At 29.4% G+C, this 17504-nt stretch overlaps 1 protein-coding gene across 1 annotated transcript; it reads left to right on the top strand.

Annotated features, from left to right (window-relative positions):
* Nucleotides 1-15558: 15558 nt before the first annotated feature.
* Nucleotides 15559-17155, top strand: LOC114372277 (CBL-interacting serine/threonine-protein kinase 7-like). The gene has a single exon (XM_028329766.1). It carries the CDS (start codon nt 15629-15631, stop codon nt 16922-16924), a length of 1296 nt encoding a protein of 431 aa, XP_028185567.1. The 5' UTR covers nt 15559-15628; the 3' UTR covers nt 16925-17155.
* The last annotated feature ends 349 nt before the right edge of the window (nt 17156-17504 follow it).

The following is a 17504-nucleotide window of genomic DNA, read 5'->3' as shown; positions in this document are numbered from 1 at the left end:
CCAATAAATAAATCTAGCACATATATATGTTAACTGTAGCATCCACACAGTCCAATGTATTTCACAGAATTTAAGATCACTGAAGCAGAATGAACTTTCCCAACTATATTTGATTTATCAGATTTTAAGCATAACTTAATGATGATAAGGGGAGACTCTATAAATTTCTCATATATATTTTTAATCGCAAGGGAATGAAGCAACATTCTAAGATGACATTAGGTATAAATAATCCCACTACATTATTAGAAAAAAATGTCAAGCTTTTGTTTTTTACGTGAAGCAATAACTCCTCTAGTACCGAATTCACAGAAGAAAAGAAAACATAAATGTCCCATGAACTTGCGGAGGTTGGCAGGATTGTTGACGAAAGTGTACATGAGAACGATGGGAACATAGATACCCTGGGTTGGGCTGCCAATTTCTTCTTGCACCTCCTTCTTCTCACTTCATCCACCTCTAATAAATATCAAGCCTGGATTATTATATCTCTAACTACAAGATTATTAAGAATGTGATCCAGAATATGGTGTTTGTCTTTTAGAATAATAATTCCATAATGCTTTATATTTTCAACCATTATTCCAAAGATATAATTCTAGAAATTATATAGTAGTCTTATGGAATAAATATTATAGATTGAGTTTCAAAATAAGTTTTATGGAATACATAAAATGTTTTTTTTATTTTCAACCATTATTTTTTAGTGTTATGAAACAGGTATTTTGGAAACTATTTTGTACGGTTATAGAACACTTATTTCGAAAAATATTTTTTATTTTTATGGAACACCTATTCCATAAATAAATAAAAAAGCTTAATAAAGAATGGGAGAAAAAACAAGTGTATGGAACCAAAGTTTTTCTGTGCAAATCAATGGAGGAAAAATGAAGACGAAGAGGAAGAAACAAAAGTTTGTGAGATGGACACAAATGGAGACCTAATGGCGGAGAAAACACAGATAGAGTGAGCTTGGGTGGGACTCCCTCATGGAGTTCAATGCTGAGGAAGACAAAATGTATAATATGAAAATGGTAGTTTGAGATTTTTTAGAATTTGAGAGGTATAGAATTCAAATCCAGGTTATTTATCACGTTATAAAAAAAAATATTTATCAACCAATGTTAATAAATATCAAGAGTGTTGTGTTGTGATTCAATAAATCAGCGAAAATAAATTAAATGGTACCAACGATGAACTTTATAGTTATACTCGTGGAGAGATATTTCATCAAAGACCAAAACCAATAACGAACATAAAAAATTTATGAGAATCATAATCTATTTTCATATATTTAAATTCCAAATGCTTGCAAAAGAAAATAAGGTTGTAATTCTTTTGTGTAAAATTATTCCTAAAATAGTGACCCAGGTATATGATATTCCCATGTGTTTGGTACAGGTATTTAAAAATTATTCTTCAGTTTTTTTATTCGTAGGAAAGTGATACTCTAGTATTCTTTTTCACATTCTTATCTTATGATGGGGGTGGATCTGGCTCCTCTAATGTAGATTTGGATAAAGTAAATAATTTAAGTTGTTGTCATGTTGATAAGATGAGAGTCCTTATAACAGTACATTCCACTTGAGTTTTTAGGTGGCAATGGAAGTTTCCTGTTCTTATACAGTAGTTGTGAATTTATCATAATAGAAGTTCAGTGAATAAGAATCTAATAAGCACGTTGATATTATTTCTAGATATGTGATTTTAAGTGTTTGATAAATATCCATCATTCATTTTTCGTTTCATCAATAAAATGTAAAACAGTGACCGGAGCTCAGATTATTTGCAGGGCTCGTATGCTTGGAGTTACTACTTCACTGATCATTCCAATAACTAATGAATTCTCAGAAGACTAGCAAATGTCGCGAGGTTTGTTAATAGCTTATGTGCAATAATAGTTCTTAATTCCTTTCTATGAAAATAATTTATTCGTAATTCATATATCTGGTATTCATAAGACATGGACCTTAGATGGCTCGTTTCCCTTATAGCATTCTCTAATTCTCGAAAGGATTATAGTACACTACCAAGAGACCTGAACATAATCAGGGGGTGCAATCTTTATATTAATTAATTATCTAAAAAAAAACGTCTCCCAAACAAAAAAGAATTGAAAAAACAACGTAAATATCGTTTTCATCAATAAATTAAATCTTATCATTATTAAACATAAGTCACCTCTTCCTTGCAAAGCTTGCTTACTTTGAAATAGCAACATTGAAGAAAACTTCAATCATTTTCCAATTAATCTCAGCTGCCCTTCATCCTCACCAAAGTAAGTGGTTTTTCCTTATTATTACGTGTGAGAAACCAATGAGCAAAGGCAAGCTTTTGTGTCTCCATTCTCAGCAAGCATAGTTCATCACTAATTTTTAAGGAATGTTAAGTCGTACTGATCAGTGTTTTAATTTCCATAGGTTAATCTGCTCTGTTGAGTGCAAGGAAGTATATGCATAATTGAGAATGACACTACTCTTAATGTATGATAAATTTGATTGGTTACAACTTCAGTTCTAACTAAAACACACCAGGAGCTAGGGAATTGGTATAAGCATCAGAATTTTTCCCTGCTAAGTTGAAGCTCGAAAGCAAATTAGCTGAATCTGACAGGCACCCAACATCTCATGATGAAAATCAATTAATATTTACAATAACAAAAAAGTACCATAGACATGATGAAAATCATAAAAGTGTGTCTCGTGAGCAATTGGAAAAAATATGATAATATTTTTTTTTAATTTTTTATTTATTCATCATGAAATTCATTTTTCATATAATTTTCACTTTTTTTATATTCATGTTTAGTATGAACATTGGTTAGTTATTATAGTTTTTATATAAATAAATATAATGTCACAAATTTTAAGTCTTGAATAAAAAAAAGTTTAAAATTATGTCTGAAAATAAAAATAAAAAATGATAAGTGTTTCAAAAAGATAAACATGTAATTAATAAAAATAAGTAACGTGTAGAGAACAACATGAAACTTAGCCTAGTTTAGGGTGGTTAACTAATTAGTTTAAACTTGGAATTTAATTTGGAGGAGCAATGTGTTATGACCCGTAAGAAAAAAATTTAAAGACAAATTGCATTTCAGTCATTTAGATTTACTGTTGTACCAAAATTAGAAACAATTTTCAAGGAAAGAATCCATAAAACATCACTAGTTCCTAAATTATCCTAATAATTGTTATATGCGGCTCTAGTTCAACCAAAAGGGCACCTAAGCCTCTTTTTTTTTTTTTTTTGTGAGTGTGTATTTGCCGTTTGGGAGTTAATCCAATTTAATTATGTGACCTCTTACTAGAGCACATTGGTTTGTTTGCATAAAATGGCTTTTCTACATTGATTTTCTCGTCTTCTTGTCCATAATGAAGCTAAGAGAACAAACTAATGACATGATATGGACATAATATCTAATACTGTCTTCTTAATGGTTGAGGCATCTAATAATATCCTCTTATTGAGCCAACTCTACAAAGACGTCTGATCAAATCATTCCAAGCAACATGGCAGGCTACACTTTACATCGCACTAAGAAAACCCTATTAATTTGCGTTTCTTTTTAAATAATAGTTTAGCACAAGTTGCTTCATTTTCTTTATTACAGATATTCTTACTTTGATGTTGACATGTGGTTTAAAATAATTACAACTTCCATCGACAAGCGACATTGCACCTTGTTACAACAATAGTAGTTAATTAGCTTCATTAATCGAATTTCATATTTCATTTAACCTGACTATTTTGTCACTAGTGTCTAGTGGAGAAGGAGATTGGAAATAATCAATGAAACAGTTGATTGGGTAAAACAATGTTTTTAAAATTGGATAAGATTAACTCAATTCGTGGAGTAGTAAATTGTGAAGCAGGATTGAGTTTGGAGAGTGTTATTGTATATAATACTACTTTCGATTTTATACATAAGCAACAAATGGTATTTTTTTTCCTAATTATAAATAATAATGACTAATTTTTAAATTTATTAAGAATTAAATATCTTTTATATCCTTAATTTATTACTAACTTTATTTACTAGATATTCATTCATTAAATTATAGTATTAGCATTAAATAAGACTATTACTTACAACATTTAAATTTAAGAATATTTTTAAAATAAAATTTAAATTTATGATAATATTAAATGTGATCATTATTTTACTTAATCTTAATAATTTGTATTATATTACTTTTATATAACATTGGAGATAGTATTTTTTACCCATAGTATGATTTTGCTAGATTGTAAGTAAAGCTTCTGAAGTTTTATTTATTTATTTATTTATTGCAAAAAAGTTTAATCAGTAAGAGTTGTATGAATTTTTGCTAAAATGATCAATTATTTGATGTGCTGTGTATATGCGTTTTTTTTTATAAGGGATGTGTTTCTCTTTACATATTATATTATATGAGATAAATACTTATTTGGATAAAATATGTTTGAGTTCCCTATAAAATTTAAAAAGTATTAATTTTGTTTTCATAAAATTTTCATATTAATTTATTCTATGTAAAAATAAAAAATATTTTTGTTGGTCTTTAATAATAATTCAATTAAATGATTTCTAAATATAACTAATAGACTTAATTAATTTTTCTCTATCTTTTCAAACACACTCAAAAAATATTAGAACTTACTTTTGCTTCGTCTTCCCCCTAAGTTTCTGGAAGTGATAAAAATAACAATTTTTGGAGATTTTTAGCTGTAAAAAATTTGTTTAATTCATTTTTTTAGATTTTAACCTTCACAAAATATTTAATTCATTTATAATCAAATTACATGTGTAAACTATTAGACATATTAGACCACCCGTCTAACGAATTTATGATCGAGGATCAACAAAATATGTTTAATTTTATAAGAATCAAATTAATAAAAAATTATAAAAACAAAAAATAATATTTTTAAAATTTTACACGACCCAAACATATTTTACTCTAGTTATTTACAATGTATTTAGAAATATTTTATGATATCGGTATAAATGTTTGGAAGAATTTATGAAAACATGTACGTCATTTTAACTTATTTCAATAAAAAATTTAAGATAGTTTATAAAAACAATTTGTAACTTATATAAAATAGTTTAATTATATTTTCTTTTTTATTATACTTACATCAACATTTTTACATGACAAATATTTATTATATAAGTCTTTAAATAATTATTTATCTAAATGGATCATAAGAATATTTACAAATAATTTACCACATCAAATATTGTATAATTTCTTTCATTTGATTTCTAAGGCGGATCTTCAAAAACAAAAACATATTTATAAGAATTGAATTCAAATAATAGAAAATTTATAATAACTCATGATAACTCTTCCAACTAACATGGATCTCTTGCATATCTTTAATTAGGTACATCTACCCAAATTTCCCTATTTATGAGCAAGGAAAGTACTAAATTAGACTCTTAAATTATTTTCATATTCCCTTTTATAGGTTACTAGAAATCCAATTCTTCATAAAATAAAATAAAAATCCAAGTGATATATGAACTGGAATTTGTGTGTTTAGGTATGAGTTTTTGGTCATATTTTATTCTATTTTTTAATTAAGTTTATTGACAAAAACCCATGTACTTTTATGAAGTGTGTAACAGTCATGATAAAGTTGAAAAGTGTAAAAAAGAGCAAAAAATAACACCACTGAAGAGCACAAGCATACTTCATATAGCATGATCGTGCTAATGCCCAAAGGAGAAGAACACTCATGCTAAAGTGGGAAGATCATGCTTTGATTTGCACAAAAGGAGCCCTCAATATCATATTTTAAATTTGAATTGGCCGTCCAAAGAAAATCGTTGTGCTCCCCATAACACAATCATGTTGTAGTCCATGTAACATCTACCTTTGGTGAATTATAATTTTGAAGTGCGGATTAGGTTATCTTTTACTTGTTTCTGAATAATTCATCACAAACTTTAACCATGTTATTTTCTTTTATTTACTTTTCTTCTACATTTTATAATAATTCAAATATTTTTTTATTCTACACTTTCTTTTTCTTTCATTTTATTCTTTAATAAACAATTTTAAAAATTAAAAGAATCGTACTGATCGCTGGAAACTTTTTTTGTTTTTTTTCTTCTGAAAACTAATCCCTTATATTCCAAAAATAATGGTTTATAAATTTATTTTAAAAAATACATATTACTTTTTTTAATCATTCATACATCCGAATTAAATATAAAAAAATAGTCTAAATTGAAATAATCTTGAAAATAAAATAAAAATTATATATTCTTCAAATTACTTTAAATAAAATGGTAATCTAAAATACTATATGAACATGCATGTTTAACTTGTTCATATCAAGAATTGCTTGTCATAGCATTTAAAAATCCATTTAACTAGCATTCTTTATGAGTTAGTTTTGATTTATATAAAAAATTAATTATGTTTTTATCCTGAATTTTTTTTAGTTTTATTTTTTGTCCCTAACAAAATATTGACTGTTCTTTTTCTTTATCAATAATTTGATTCTTTCATCAAATATTGAAATTAAATGATAATATGATGTCAATTATTATTATTATTATTATACATTTTCTGGTGGTTTTATTAGCTGCCACAAATTATTTCACTCTGAAAAGTCTAACCCCTTAAATATCAAACTTTGATTCACTAAGGAACAACAATCAAGGTCCGTTCTTATTCAAGGACATTGTGTGCAAAATCAGAAAGAAATATGTTATTACAACAGTCAAGATCACTTGCACAGGGAAGAAGAAACACAACACATTAACGCACTTTACACGCCTCAGCGTCGGAATCCCTTGGGTTGTGTCAATGGGAGTTTGTGGTAGAAAATGAAAGCACAAAGGAGTGGTGCTGAAGAGGTTCTTCCATGGGAAAAAGTCACCCCTACAAATCTGCAAAGGGGAGAATCAATTTTTGGCAGTTCTTAATAGTTAGAATTGTCAAATTTATTTTAATCACCTTAGTCAAAGTATATTTTTGTGATTTTTAACCGTTGTAAAATATAATAATAATAATAATAATAATAATAATAATAATAAAACTGACATCCCTCGAAATTACTAAAATGATTGAGGGACGAAAAGATTTAGGACGACCTGTTAATTTTTTTTATTCAGAATTAAAAATGAAAATTTTAAAAAAGTTGAAGAATTAAAAACATAATTAATTCTTATATAAACCTAAGCTTGTCATGCACGTGTCAGTATAATTTTCTTTTTAAAAGAAAAAAAAAATGTATATAAAATGATTATAGCCTTTTCAGGATAGCCCTAATTTTGTTTTGAAATAAATAGATCAAAAGGTATGCTTGCATTAAAATTTCCAAATACGTTAAAAACAAGCTTTTTAATGCTATTTGTTCTATAAGCCAAAAAATAATATTAAAAGAAAAGTGAGAGCACAAATTTAAAGGATGCTCACTTAGCATAAAGCAAAGATAATGCTAAATTTTATATGTATATAGCTTTAAAGTTATTATATTTATCACCAAACCAAACATGTAGACTGGTATGAAATTTTATATGTTTAATCAAAGGCATTCATTTTGACTGTTAAGTGTATAATTATATTAAATATTTAAATATCTAAATGACAAAAAAAAAAAAGATTCACTTGATAGCTAACTTAAATATTATTTGTTAAATATATAAGTTTAATTAAAGTTAGCAAAAAATATTTTAGGTCATAAAACTCGACAGGTTGGCTGAATTATTGTTAACCAAATCGTTTTTGTATGTTCTCCACAATAAGATAGAGCAAGTAGCTCTTTATTACTCCGTTGATAATCGGCTTATTAGTTATATGATATTCTTTTACATGAACCACTAATTCCACTTTCCGCTCCAAAAGTTTCCAGTTTACGAAGCATATATTTGTATAAATTAGTAAAAATATCTTCCTGTTACATCAGCTCAATCAATTTAATAAAGCTTACCTTTGAGGTTTGGTCTTCGCAAAAATTATATATTGGCTATCATGATCAACAAATAATCATGGGTTTACTTGAATATTACAAAATGCAATTACTTTAATTAAAAATAATTAAGAACTTTAGTTTTTAGTTATTAAAATTTCAATTGTATGGTTATTGTTCGGTGTGGATTTGTTTTCTTAGAAAAATACCGATGTATATCATCTTAAATTCGAGTAATTTAATTTATCCATCGTAAAAACTGTCATTGTGTCAATTTAAGCATAGACTTTTACAGTAATATATACCTTAAAGATTTCAGTCAAATGTTCTTAAAATATTTGTTGCGCACACAGTTTAGTTTTTTTTTTCTTTCTTAAAACGAGATACTAGGATTTTGACTTTAAAATAATTTAGTTATAAGACTACAACAGATTCAATAGATTGTATTAAAATAAAATAAACAGTTTAAAATATATATGTATAAATAGCTTCTTTTTTAATGACAGACATGATATATATATATATATATATATATATATATATATATATATATATATATATACACACACACACATCATCATTAACTACTCCTAAGGCTTTATAAAATTATACAAACTTTTTTTCTTATTTTAACATTTACATTAACCTCTCTCTTGTAGGCAAACATGATATAATATTTTTCAAATAATTAAAAAGTTAATATAAAAATTAAATAAAATAATGGGTAATTTCACAAAACTTTAAAAATAGTTAGTATAGTTTTCTCTGATGCATATGGTTATATATATGAAGCTAACGGTTAGAAGAAAATAAAATCGCAAGGTCTTAATCATATATAGCAGTAGCTTAGTCATGATTTTTGGCTCTTTAGTGGTGCGTGGGAATTGTTTTATCAATCATAATTCTGTTGCATGCCATATATACCCGACATGCAGCTACCAAACAACAGAATAAATATATATTATATTGGATCGAGGTGTTCCATTGTCGATGCTGCTGAGATTTAATTAATTTGGGGAGTAATCACGGACCTTATTTTCTTTTCTGATCCGCATAAAGTGCTTGTGTAAACTTGCTTTGGCAAAGATTTCTTGGGGGTTTGCTTCCCCAGGTTTGTTTCTTTCTAGTTTGTAAGGCCTTTTGCCACTTTTTAATAAATAAATAAAAAGGTATATTATAAACATATGTCAATCTACAACACTAGCTCCCCACAATTTAATTCACAACCCTTAAAAAAAAAATATAAACCTAAGGTCATGGAATCTACTCATGCCTCATTGTTATTCTGTTAACACCATTTTTCGATTCAGTGTCGATAATTGATTTATGAGTATTTGATTGTCATAAGATGGTCCCTTTATTGCTTTCACTTTGACAAAAACATGAAGGAAAGAGGACGATTGGAAGCGTCAGGGCCATAGATTGAGATTGAAGATAAAACTTTCCTGGTGAAGATTGAGGAGAAATTTGTATTGATTATGGATAATTAGGATTTGTACTGTGTAAATATTAAACTTGTATTTTTTAATAAGAGATAAAACTTATAAATACTCTCATATCTTAAGTCTTCATAATGTTCACAAATGGACAGTTACTATAATGTTCTTCACCATTTATTTTTTCTTCAAAGTAGTATTTTTCGATTATCCATTCTCCTGCTGATAACATCTTTTACTTAATATGAATTATTCATTCGTTCAACTGCACTTTAATCATATAATTTTAGATGATTATACTGAACATAAAAATTTAACACATTGACCAATGATATAAAAAACCTATTGGAAAGAAAAAGGATCTCCACAAGAAGAATTATCTCATTCGTTAAATATCTATGAGATTGTTTGTGGACTAAATCATATGCAAAATTTCACCAGCAACGCATTCATACAAGAAAAGAGAAAAATTCCACTTCTCCTCAGCTCAAAATAAGCTTCCCGAAGCAAGGAGTACAATCTCCCCTCGCTCTTTCCCTCTCGCTAATTCTCTCTTCTTATATTTTATGACAACTAAACCTAATCTCGCTCTCTAACTTTTCTTCTTATTATAGGACAAGAGTGGGTTGTGGCTTATTGAGCTTAGTCGTCCCTTATTAGGTTCTAATTATTGCTCTATAATTTTCATATTATTTTATTTCTATTAATCTAGCATTATAATATAACAACATTATCATATTTTTTCTTTCATAAATGCTTATGAAAAATATTTAAACTATGGGAATGTTTGGATAATATTTTCCATATTGTTTTTACTATAAATTAAATTTACTAGCATTGGATTTCTCTTTAAATATATTTTTAACTTAAAAAGAAAAACACACTAAATATATTTTTAGTGTGTTTTCCTCTTTAAACTAAAAATATATTACTAATATAAAATATACTAACCTAAACAAATAATGCATATCAAAGTTTAAAATGCTTGACAAATTAAAAGAATAATATAACAAGACAGAAAAAGGATATAACATGTGATCAAAGAAGATAATCGTGAGAAGAAGACAAAAAAGGTAAGAAGAAGAGATACAAATAGGTAGCTGGACACATATTTTTTACTATAAGTTAAATTTAATTAATGGTTGGATCGTAAATTTTTTGTGATTAAAATGTTAAAATAAAAATAACAAAAAAATCCCGTTTATTATTTAAAAAAGGGAAAAAATTACCACTGAGTGCGTAAATTAATTAGCGAAAAATTACTCCAATTTAAACAGAATATATTGTTTTCAATAGAGGATACGCATGGTTAGACGAAAAAAATATAACATATCCTTAAAGTATCTTACTTTATGATTATGAATACTGCCATGTACTAAATTTAATAATAATAATAATATAAGCATAATAACCCAAATTGGAAGATACTTGGTACTAATGATATAATAATCTCCAAAAAGAAAAATGGTAAGCACAATATTCAAATTAAATTGAGTATATTATTGAATTACTAACAAGTAATTACAACTAAGTTTTGCGCTGGTCCAATAAAATGCAGGCGTAGGGTGACGGAAACAATTAATAATGAGAGTATAAAAAAATTGATGGTTGGAAAGTTGATTAGAAAACAAAATAAAGGGTTATATTATGGCGTCACATGCATGCATATATGATATATCGTGGCATGGCGTGCGAGGCTGCAATGCGACATTGACCTTGTTTGATTCATAATTCCATAGTATTATTAAGAGAGAACAGTACAACACAGGGTAGCTTGCCTACATTTTGGTCACGTGGCATTTCTGGGGCCATAAAATGCACAAAACCAAACTAAGCACACATGATTGATATATAATTCGTTTTTGGAACCTAGCAACTGCTCTAGCAGCAACCGCAACGTACTCAATAATGGTTAGTAAAAAGACAATTAATTGAACCACACACATTCCTAGGGTCTCACACCTCAGCACATCTACCATTGTCGTGGAGATTCCTTGCCAGTGCACTGTTTGTGGAGTTTTGGAATTCCATTCATTACTTGTTTCTATGCCATGCATGCTTTTGGTCCCACTGGACTCTATTGTTAAGGTTTCTTAATTCTGATTCTGAAACTACACCAGACCACTTTAATTTGTCGTTGGACACAGCATTACCTTTCTTGCCCTACCAATTCGATGTTGATTTTCACATGCATATATAAGGTTTATAAATTAGATTCGATGTATTTTGAAAATGATTTATTATCCTATATTATTTTTTTTATAAAAAAATAATATTTTTAAATATTTTTATACTGATAATATTTTTTTAATTTAATAGATGAAGAATAAGTCATAACCCTCCCCTTTTGAAAGGACTTACAAACTATAATATTCTTGAGTTTGACTGTCCAACTAACATTATTCAAAGCACCAAGAGAAATTTTAAGCCACATGAATCCGTGAATGTTCCTGGAAATTAAAGTGAAACCCCAATTTATAACCTGGTGATGGTGGGGTGGCTGATTTCATTGACTAGAAAGGGTTTGGTTTCTAATTAATAAAGTGAAATTAGGGTGCTTCCTAATAGTCCACTTGCAATTGCAAATGAATAAAAAGAGTTTGGTTCATTTTTTGCTTATGTATGTGGTGACTTGTGAGATAAGAGTTAGTTGAGGTAAAGTAACAGTGATTGCTAGTTAACTACATGCTTTAATTTGCATACTCTAATTAAAGTTAATTTTTCACACGTTTTTTCTGGAAAATGCAATCATTTTTGCGAGACACCTGCTCCTCCCCCAACTGAATTCAAACACCCAATAGTCATAGGCAACACGGCTCTATCAATAAGTGGTAATAAATTTGCTGAGTCTTAGTTAAGCTTTTAAAGTCAGAGAAAGAGTTGAGTGAAATATTTGGCTTTGTTTTTCTTTGTTGTCGGCATCTAAATTAAGCATGATACTTATATACAACCTTCTTATATAAGTTTTTTTTTAAAAAAAAAACATAAGTGACTTTGTTTTCTAATATTGCTCACTCAATATCTACCTTTTTTTTCTATGAATAAAGAATAGCTACCTGATCGAACAATAATTAATAAGCTTTGCAATTAAAATGGTACTTGACTTTATAGGGAGGATTGTACACAAATTTTCTTTTGGGCCCTCCTTCACATTTTCTCATAAATATCAATTAATTAATAATAAGGTTCCGTTTTAAGGTTTCAATATGTGCACGTTTGTTTTATCTTTAGAATCAACAATTTCTCTCTCACAATACACATACTTTAATATAAAATTTGGTATTACTGAGATTAGTTTAAACATATATCTAATTATTATTTTATCGATAAAAATTAAATACAACATTAGAAAATTTAAATAATTCACGTATATAATTACATTTTACCGTGCAAAATGATTCTATAAGACTTTAAAATAAATGGACACTATATATATACAAGGACAAACCCAAGTTAATAATTAATTATTTTTACGGGTTTCTAATTAAATTATATACCTATAGTAAAATTAATTATTTTAACAACAAACGAAAATTATATGGAAAAGAGATACTCCAAACCTTACAGCTAGCAAATAAATAAGTCCATTTACAGAGATTTAATACAAATTAAGCAAAACTATAAAAACTAAATAAAATATTAAATATTTGAAGTACTTAATCGATCCATATGTTTAAAATAGTCAGTGAAGGATTTAGATATATAGGATACGTGAAGATTAGATTTGATTATTACCACCACTGTAAAGAACAAAAAAAGTATTTCAGTAAAAAAGAAGTATGATTCACTACTATATTTCATTCACAACTAATACTTTTCGTATAAATAAATGATTCTCAACATCGGCATTTTTGGTTCGTAAGCTAATTGTCTTAAAACAATTTCACAAGATTCTGAGTTCGAATATGGTATAACATTCAATATTAAAAAAAATAATTCTCAAGATCTTTTTTCTTGTCTCCTGAAAATATGATGTATTTTCTTTAAAATAACTTCCCCAATGATATCCTTCTATAACTATGATATTGAGAAATTCATTGCGTTTAATTATAAAGCATGATTAGCATACTACAGAAAAAGATAAAAAAAAAATTAAAATAAATTTGTCTTTTTTGAAGTCAAAATAATTTCATGTCTAAGGTGAACAAGTAATGATACAGTAATATAAAGTATAATAAAACAATTTATTATTATTATTATTATTATTATTATAAATTTACTCATTTCAAACTAACAAGTAACAGCTTTCTTTTTATGTATTGCACAGATATTTTAATATTTAAGAAAAATTATAAATAAAAATATTTTAAATAGAGTAATTAATATTTATTACCAACAAAAGATATTTTATTAAATGATAAATGAATCAATTTAAAAAAAAATAAAACTGATCAGTAAAAATTTATATAAAGAATGATTACATCAAAACACTCTCATTCAAAAACAAAGAATCAAATATAAAATACTGGAACTGATGAGTAAGATTTGCTTAGTAACAAAATTCATATAATTGAATATCATAATATCGCATTACAATGGTTTTATATTTAGAAGAACATGGTCTACTAGAGTCAGGAGAAGAGTTGAATAGTAAACATGATGTCATAAATTTTAACATTAGTACTATATCATTGAACATAAAAAAATATATCTAACAAAACATATGTAATGCTAATTATGACTAGTAGTCATCTTTTATATTTTCAAAGTTTGGTCGAATTGATTTATAATATGAATCTACGAGCCCAAATTAATGTAAGCTTTTAAATCTTATATTAAATAGTCAATCACAATAAAATAAATTAATTCTTATAACTTCCGAAACAAACAAACAAGCACTCCATAAGCCAATGGATAGTCTATTCATAAGACTTTTGTATTTGTGAGTAAAAATAATTTATTTAATATGAGAATTATGTTTAATTTTTATTATGAATAAAATTTTCTTAATCCATTAACATATATTATATAAAATTATAGATAAAATTAATCTTTAACTTAATCTATAATCTAGTGAAATAAGAAATACATATAATCTCAGACTTAAGATAGAAAAAACTCAATAATTAAAAATTAGAAAAGAGGAGTGGTGTAAATTAGGCGCAAGCAACCAAGCAAGCTAGTGGGGGTGAGCGAGTACAATATAATAGAGAATTAATAACAAACTGTATCTTCTAAAACACTTTTCATTATTAGTATAAATTTATTAAAATTACAAAAGTCTTATAAATATTATCTCTTATTTAATGAATATCGTTATAATTTTGAAATTTTAATTAATTTTAGCTAATAAAAAAAGCAAGTATTTTTCTCATAATAAAATTTATTTCATATTTAATAATCAATTAAAATTTGAATTTAAACTACTTAATTATCTCTTGTGTCAATCGTTGATGTTAATATTATTAATTTTTTTTTTAACTTTTACATCCGTCTCTCATAGGAAATATTAATACAATTTTCTATAATTTTCGACAATATAACTTCAATAATAAAAAGTTCCTATTTATTAATTTATTAACCCGTACTTAATTCTCTCAAGGCACTAATTCGCATGATCCAGTTAATCCAATACCATTAATTAATGAGTATATTACTCTTTTCATCCTATTTCTTTAGTTGTTTTGACCTCTTCTAAAACAATTGGTTTTTTCTTTTAAAAAAAAAAATCAAAGTCTAAATAATGTGTTTTTTCTCTCTCAAATATAGTCTCATTTTACACCTATTGTGTTAATGGTGCAAGCTAAGCATCAAATATTAAGATATTAAATAAATAAATTTTAATTCAAATATAATAATTTTTTATTTATATTAAGTATTTGTTAATCAATAAAAATTGATATAAGTAATAAAGATTTGAATCATTTAACTAAGTGGTCCAAGTAAAAATGATAATAGGGTAAATTGGAGATGAGTTTGACTTTTCACGTTTCTTTCTTATTCCCCAGTAAAAATTTGTCATACTTTCAGTGGAGACTATTTAATACTAATACCTTCATTAGAAAAAAAAAGTTTTAAATTATATGCATTTAATTTAATATTAAGAAATGAGACAGAAAGAATACTGATACTCCTCTAATACAGTACTTTATACGTAGTATATAGACTTGGCCCGGGCAAGGGTGGAGTCCAACAACTAGAAGGCAAGGGCAGAATGGGAATTTAATGAAAATGAACAAATTTCGAAACGCTATAAAAGCAGCATTCCGCAGTCACACAAACACACACTCTCTGTGTCCGTTGGCTGGCATTGTTGCGATTCATTTCCATTTCCCACAACAATGGAAGCATCGCCGCCGCCGTCACCGTCGCCGTCACCACGGACCACCATCCTGGCCAAGTACCAGCTCACGCGTTTCCTCGGCCGCGGCAACTTCGCTAAGGTCTACCAGGCGCGCTCCCTCCTCGACGGCGCCACGGTAGCCGTGAAGGCCATCGACAAGTCCAAGACGGTGGACGCCGCCATGGAGCCCCGCATCGTGCGTGAGATCGACGCCATGCGCCGCCTCCACCACCACCCCAACATCCTCAAAATCCACGAGGTCCTCGCCACCAAGACCAAGATCTACCTCATCGTCGACTTCGCCGGTGGCGGCGAGCTCTTCTCCAAGCTCACCCGCCGCGGCCGCCTCCCGGAGCCCCTCGCCCGCCGCTACTTCGCGCAGCTCGTCTCCGCTCTCCGCTTCTGCCACCGCCATGGCGTCGCCCACCGAGACCTCAAGCCACAGAACCTCCTCCTCGACGCCGCCGGCAACCTCAAGGTCTCCGACTTCGGCCTCTCCGCCCTCCCGGAACACCTCCACGACGGTCTCCTCCACACCGCCTGCGGCACGCCGGCCTTCACCGCGCCAGAGATCCTCCGCCGCGTCGGCTACGACGGCTCAAAAGCCGACGCCTGGTCCTGCGGCGTCATCCTCTACAACCTCCTCGCCGGCCACCTCCCCTTCGACGACTCCAACATCCCCGCCATGTGCCGGCGCATCTCCCGCCGCGACTACCAGTTCCCGGCATGGATCTCGAAATCCGCACGGAGCCTCATTTACCAATTGCTCGACCCAAACCCTATAACACGAATTTCGTTAGAAAAAGTTTGCGATAACAATAAATGGTTCAAGAATAATTCAATGGTGGAAGTGAAAGAGAGTGTTTGGGAGTCTGATTTGTATAACAAGTGCTGCGACGGTGGTTATAAATCGGGGATGAACGCATTTGACATAATATCGATGTCGTCGGGGTTGGATTTGCGAGGGTTGTTCGAAACGACGTCGGAGAAGGGGAGAAGGAGGGAGAAGAGGTTCACTTCGGATAAAAAAGTGGAAACAGTGGAAGCGAAGGTGAAGGAAGTTGGAGAGAAATTAGGGTTTAGGATTGAGATAGGGAAGAACGGTGCTATTGGGTTGGGAAAGGGGAAGGTGGGTGTTGTGGTTGAGGTGTTTGAGATTGTGGCTGACTTGTTGCTTGTGGCGGTCAAAGTGGTGGATGGTGGGCTGGAGTTTGAGGAGCTTCATTGGGATGATTGGAGAATTGGCCTTCAAGATCTTGTTCTCTCATGGCATGATGTTGGATTGGAGCTTTAGAGAATACAGTCTAAGGTTTTGTACAGATGGTCCTAGTAGTCCTTTATGTTTATGTGTTTGGTTCCTTTTGAATCAGTAAAACAGTTTTATGTCCTCTTTTTGTTCATATTTATATTTATACTAGCCTCTGTGTGTGAGAGAATGAGAAGGAAGAAGCCAATTCTTAACTCGTTAAGAATGAATAAGATGTTTCATAATGAAAAAATTAGTAATTGGTTTGATGAACATGAACCTTTGTCTGAAAGGAAAATCAAACGTGAAATCGTTCCATGTCTTTTTTTGTTCTTTGTTGAATCAATCGTTCGATGGCTATTTGCTTTTGTTGTTGCGTGTATCTCTCTTCAAACTTAGTTTCTTTATGGAGCATGTCAACCTTATTTTTTTTAATGAAACATACAATTAAAAGAAACCTCTAGAAAACTAGTACAAACAAAGTCTGCTATTAAAGCATGCAAAATAAAACCCCGGAGAGTATCAAAGAGACGACATGAAAATTGGAGATCCAATCCAAATTTAGCCTATGCATCATCAACTTGATTAGCTTTTCGCAGGGTGAGTCCAAGAAATGTGGCTTGTGTAC

The sequence above is a fragment of the Glycine soja genome, chromosome 10, assembly GCF_004193775.1.
Source record: "Glycine soja cultivar W05 chromosome 10, ASM419377v2, whole genome shotgun sequence".
In the NCBI taxonomy this organism is placed as follows: Eukaryota; Viridiplantae; Streptophyta; class Magnoliopsida; order Fabales; family Fabaceae; genus Glycine; species Glycine soja.
The sequence above is the reverse complement of the archived record's forward strand: the minus strand, read 5'-3'. Positions and strand labels throughout refer to the sequence as shown.

Excerpts from the sequence above, each read along its gene's own strand:
- LOC114372277 (XM_028329766.1), top strand. The coding sequence starts at position 15,629 with ATGGAAGCATCGCCGCCGCCGTCACCGTCGCCGTCACCACGGACCACC.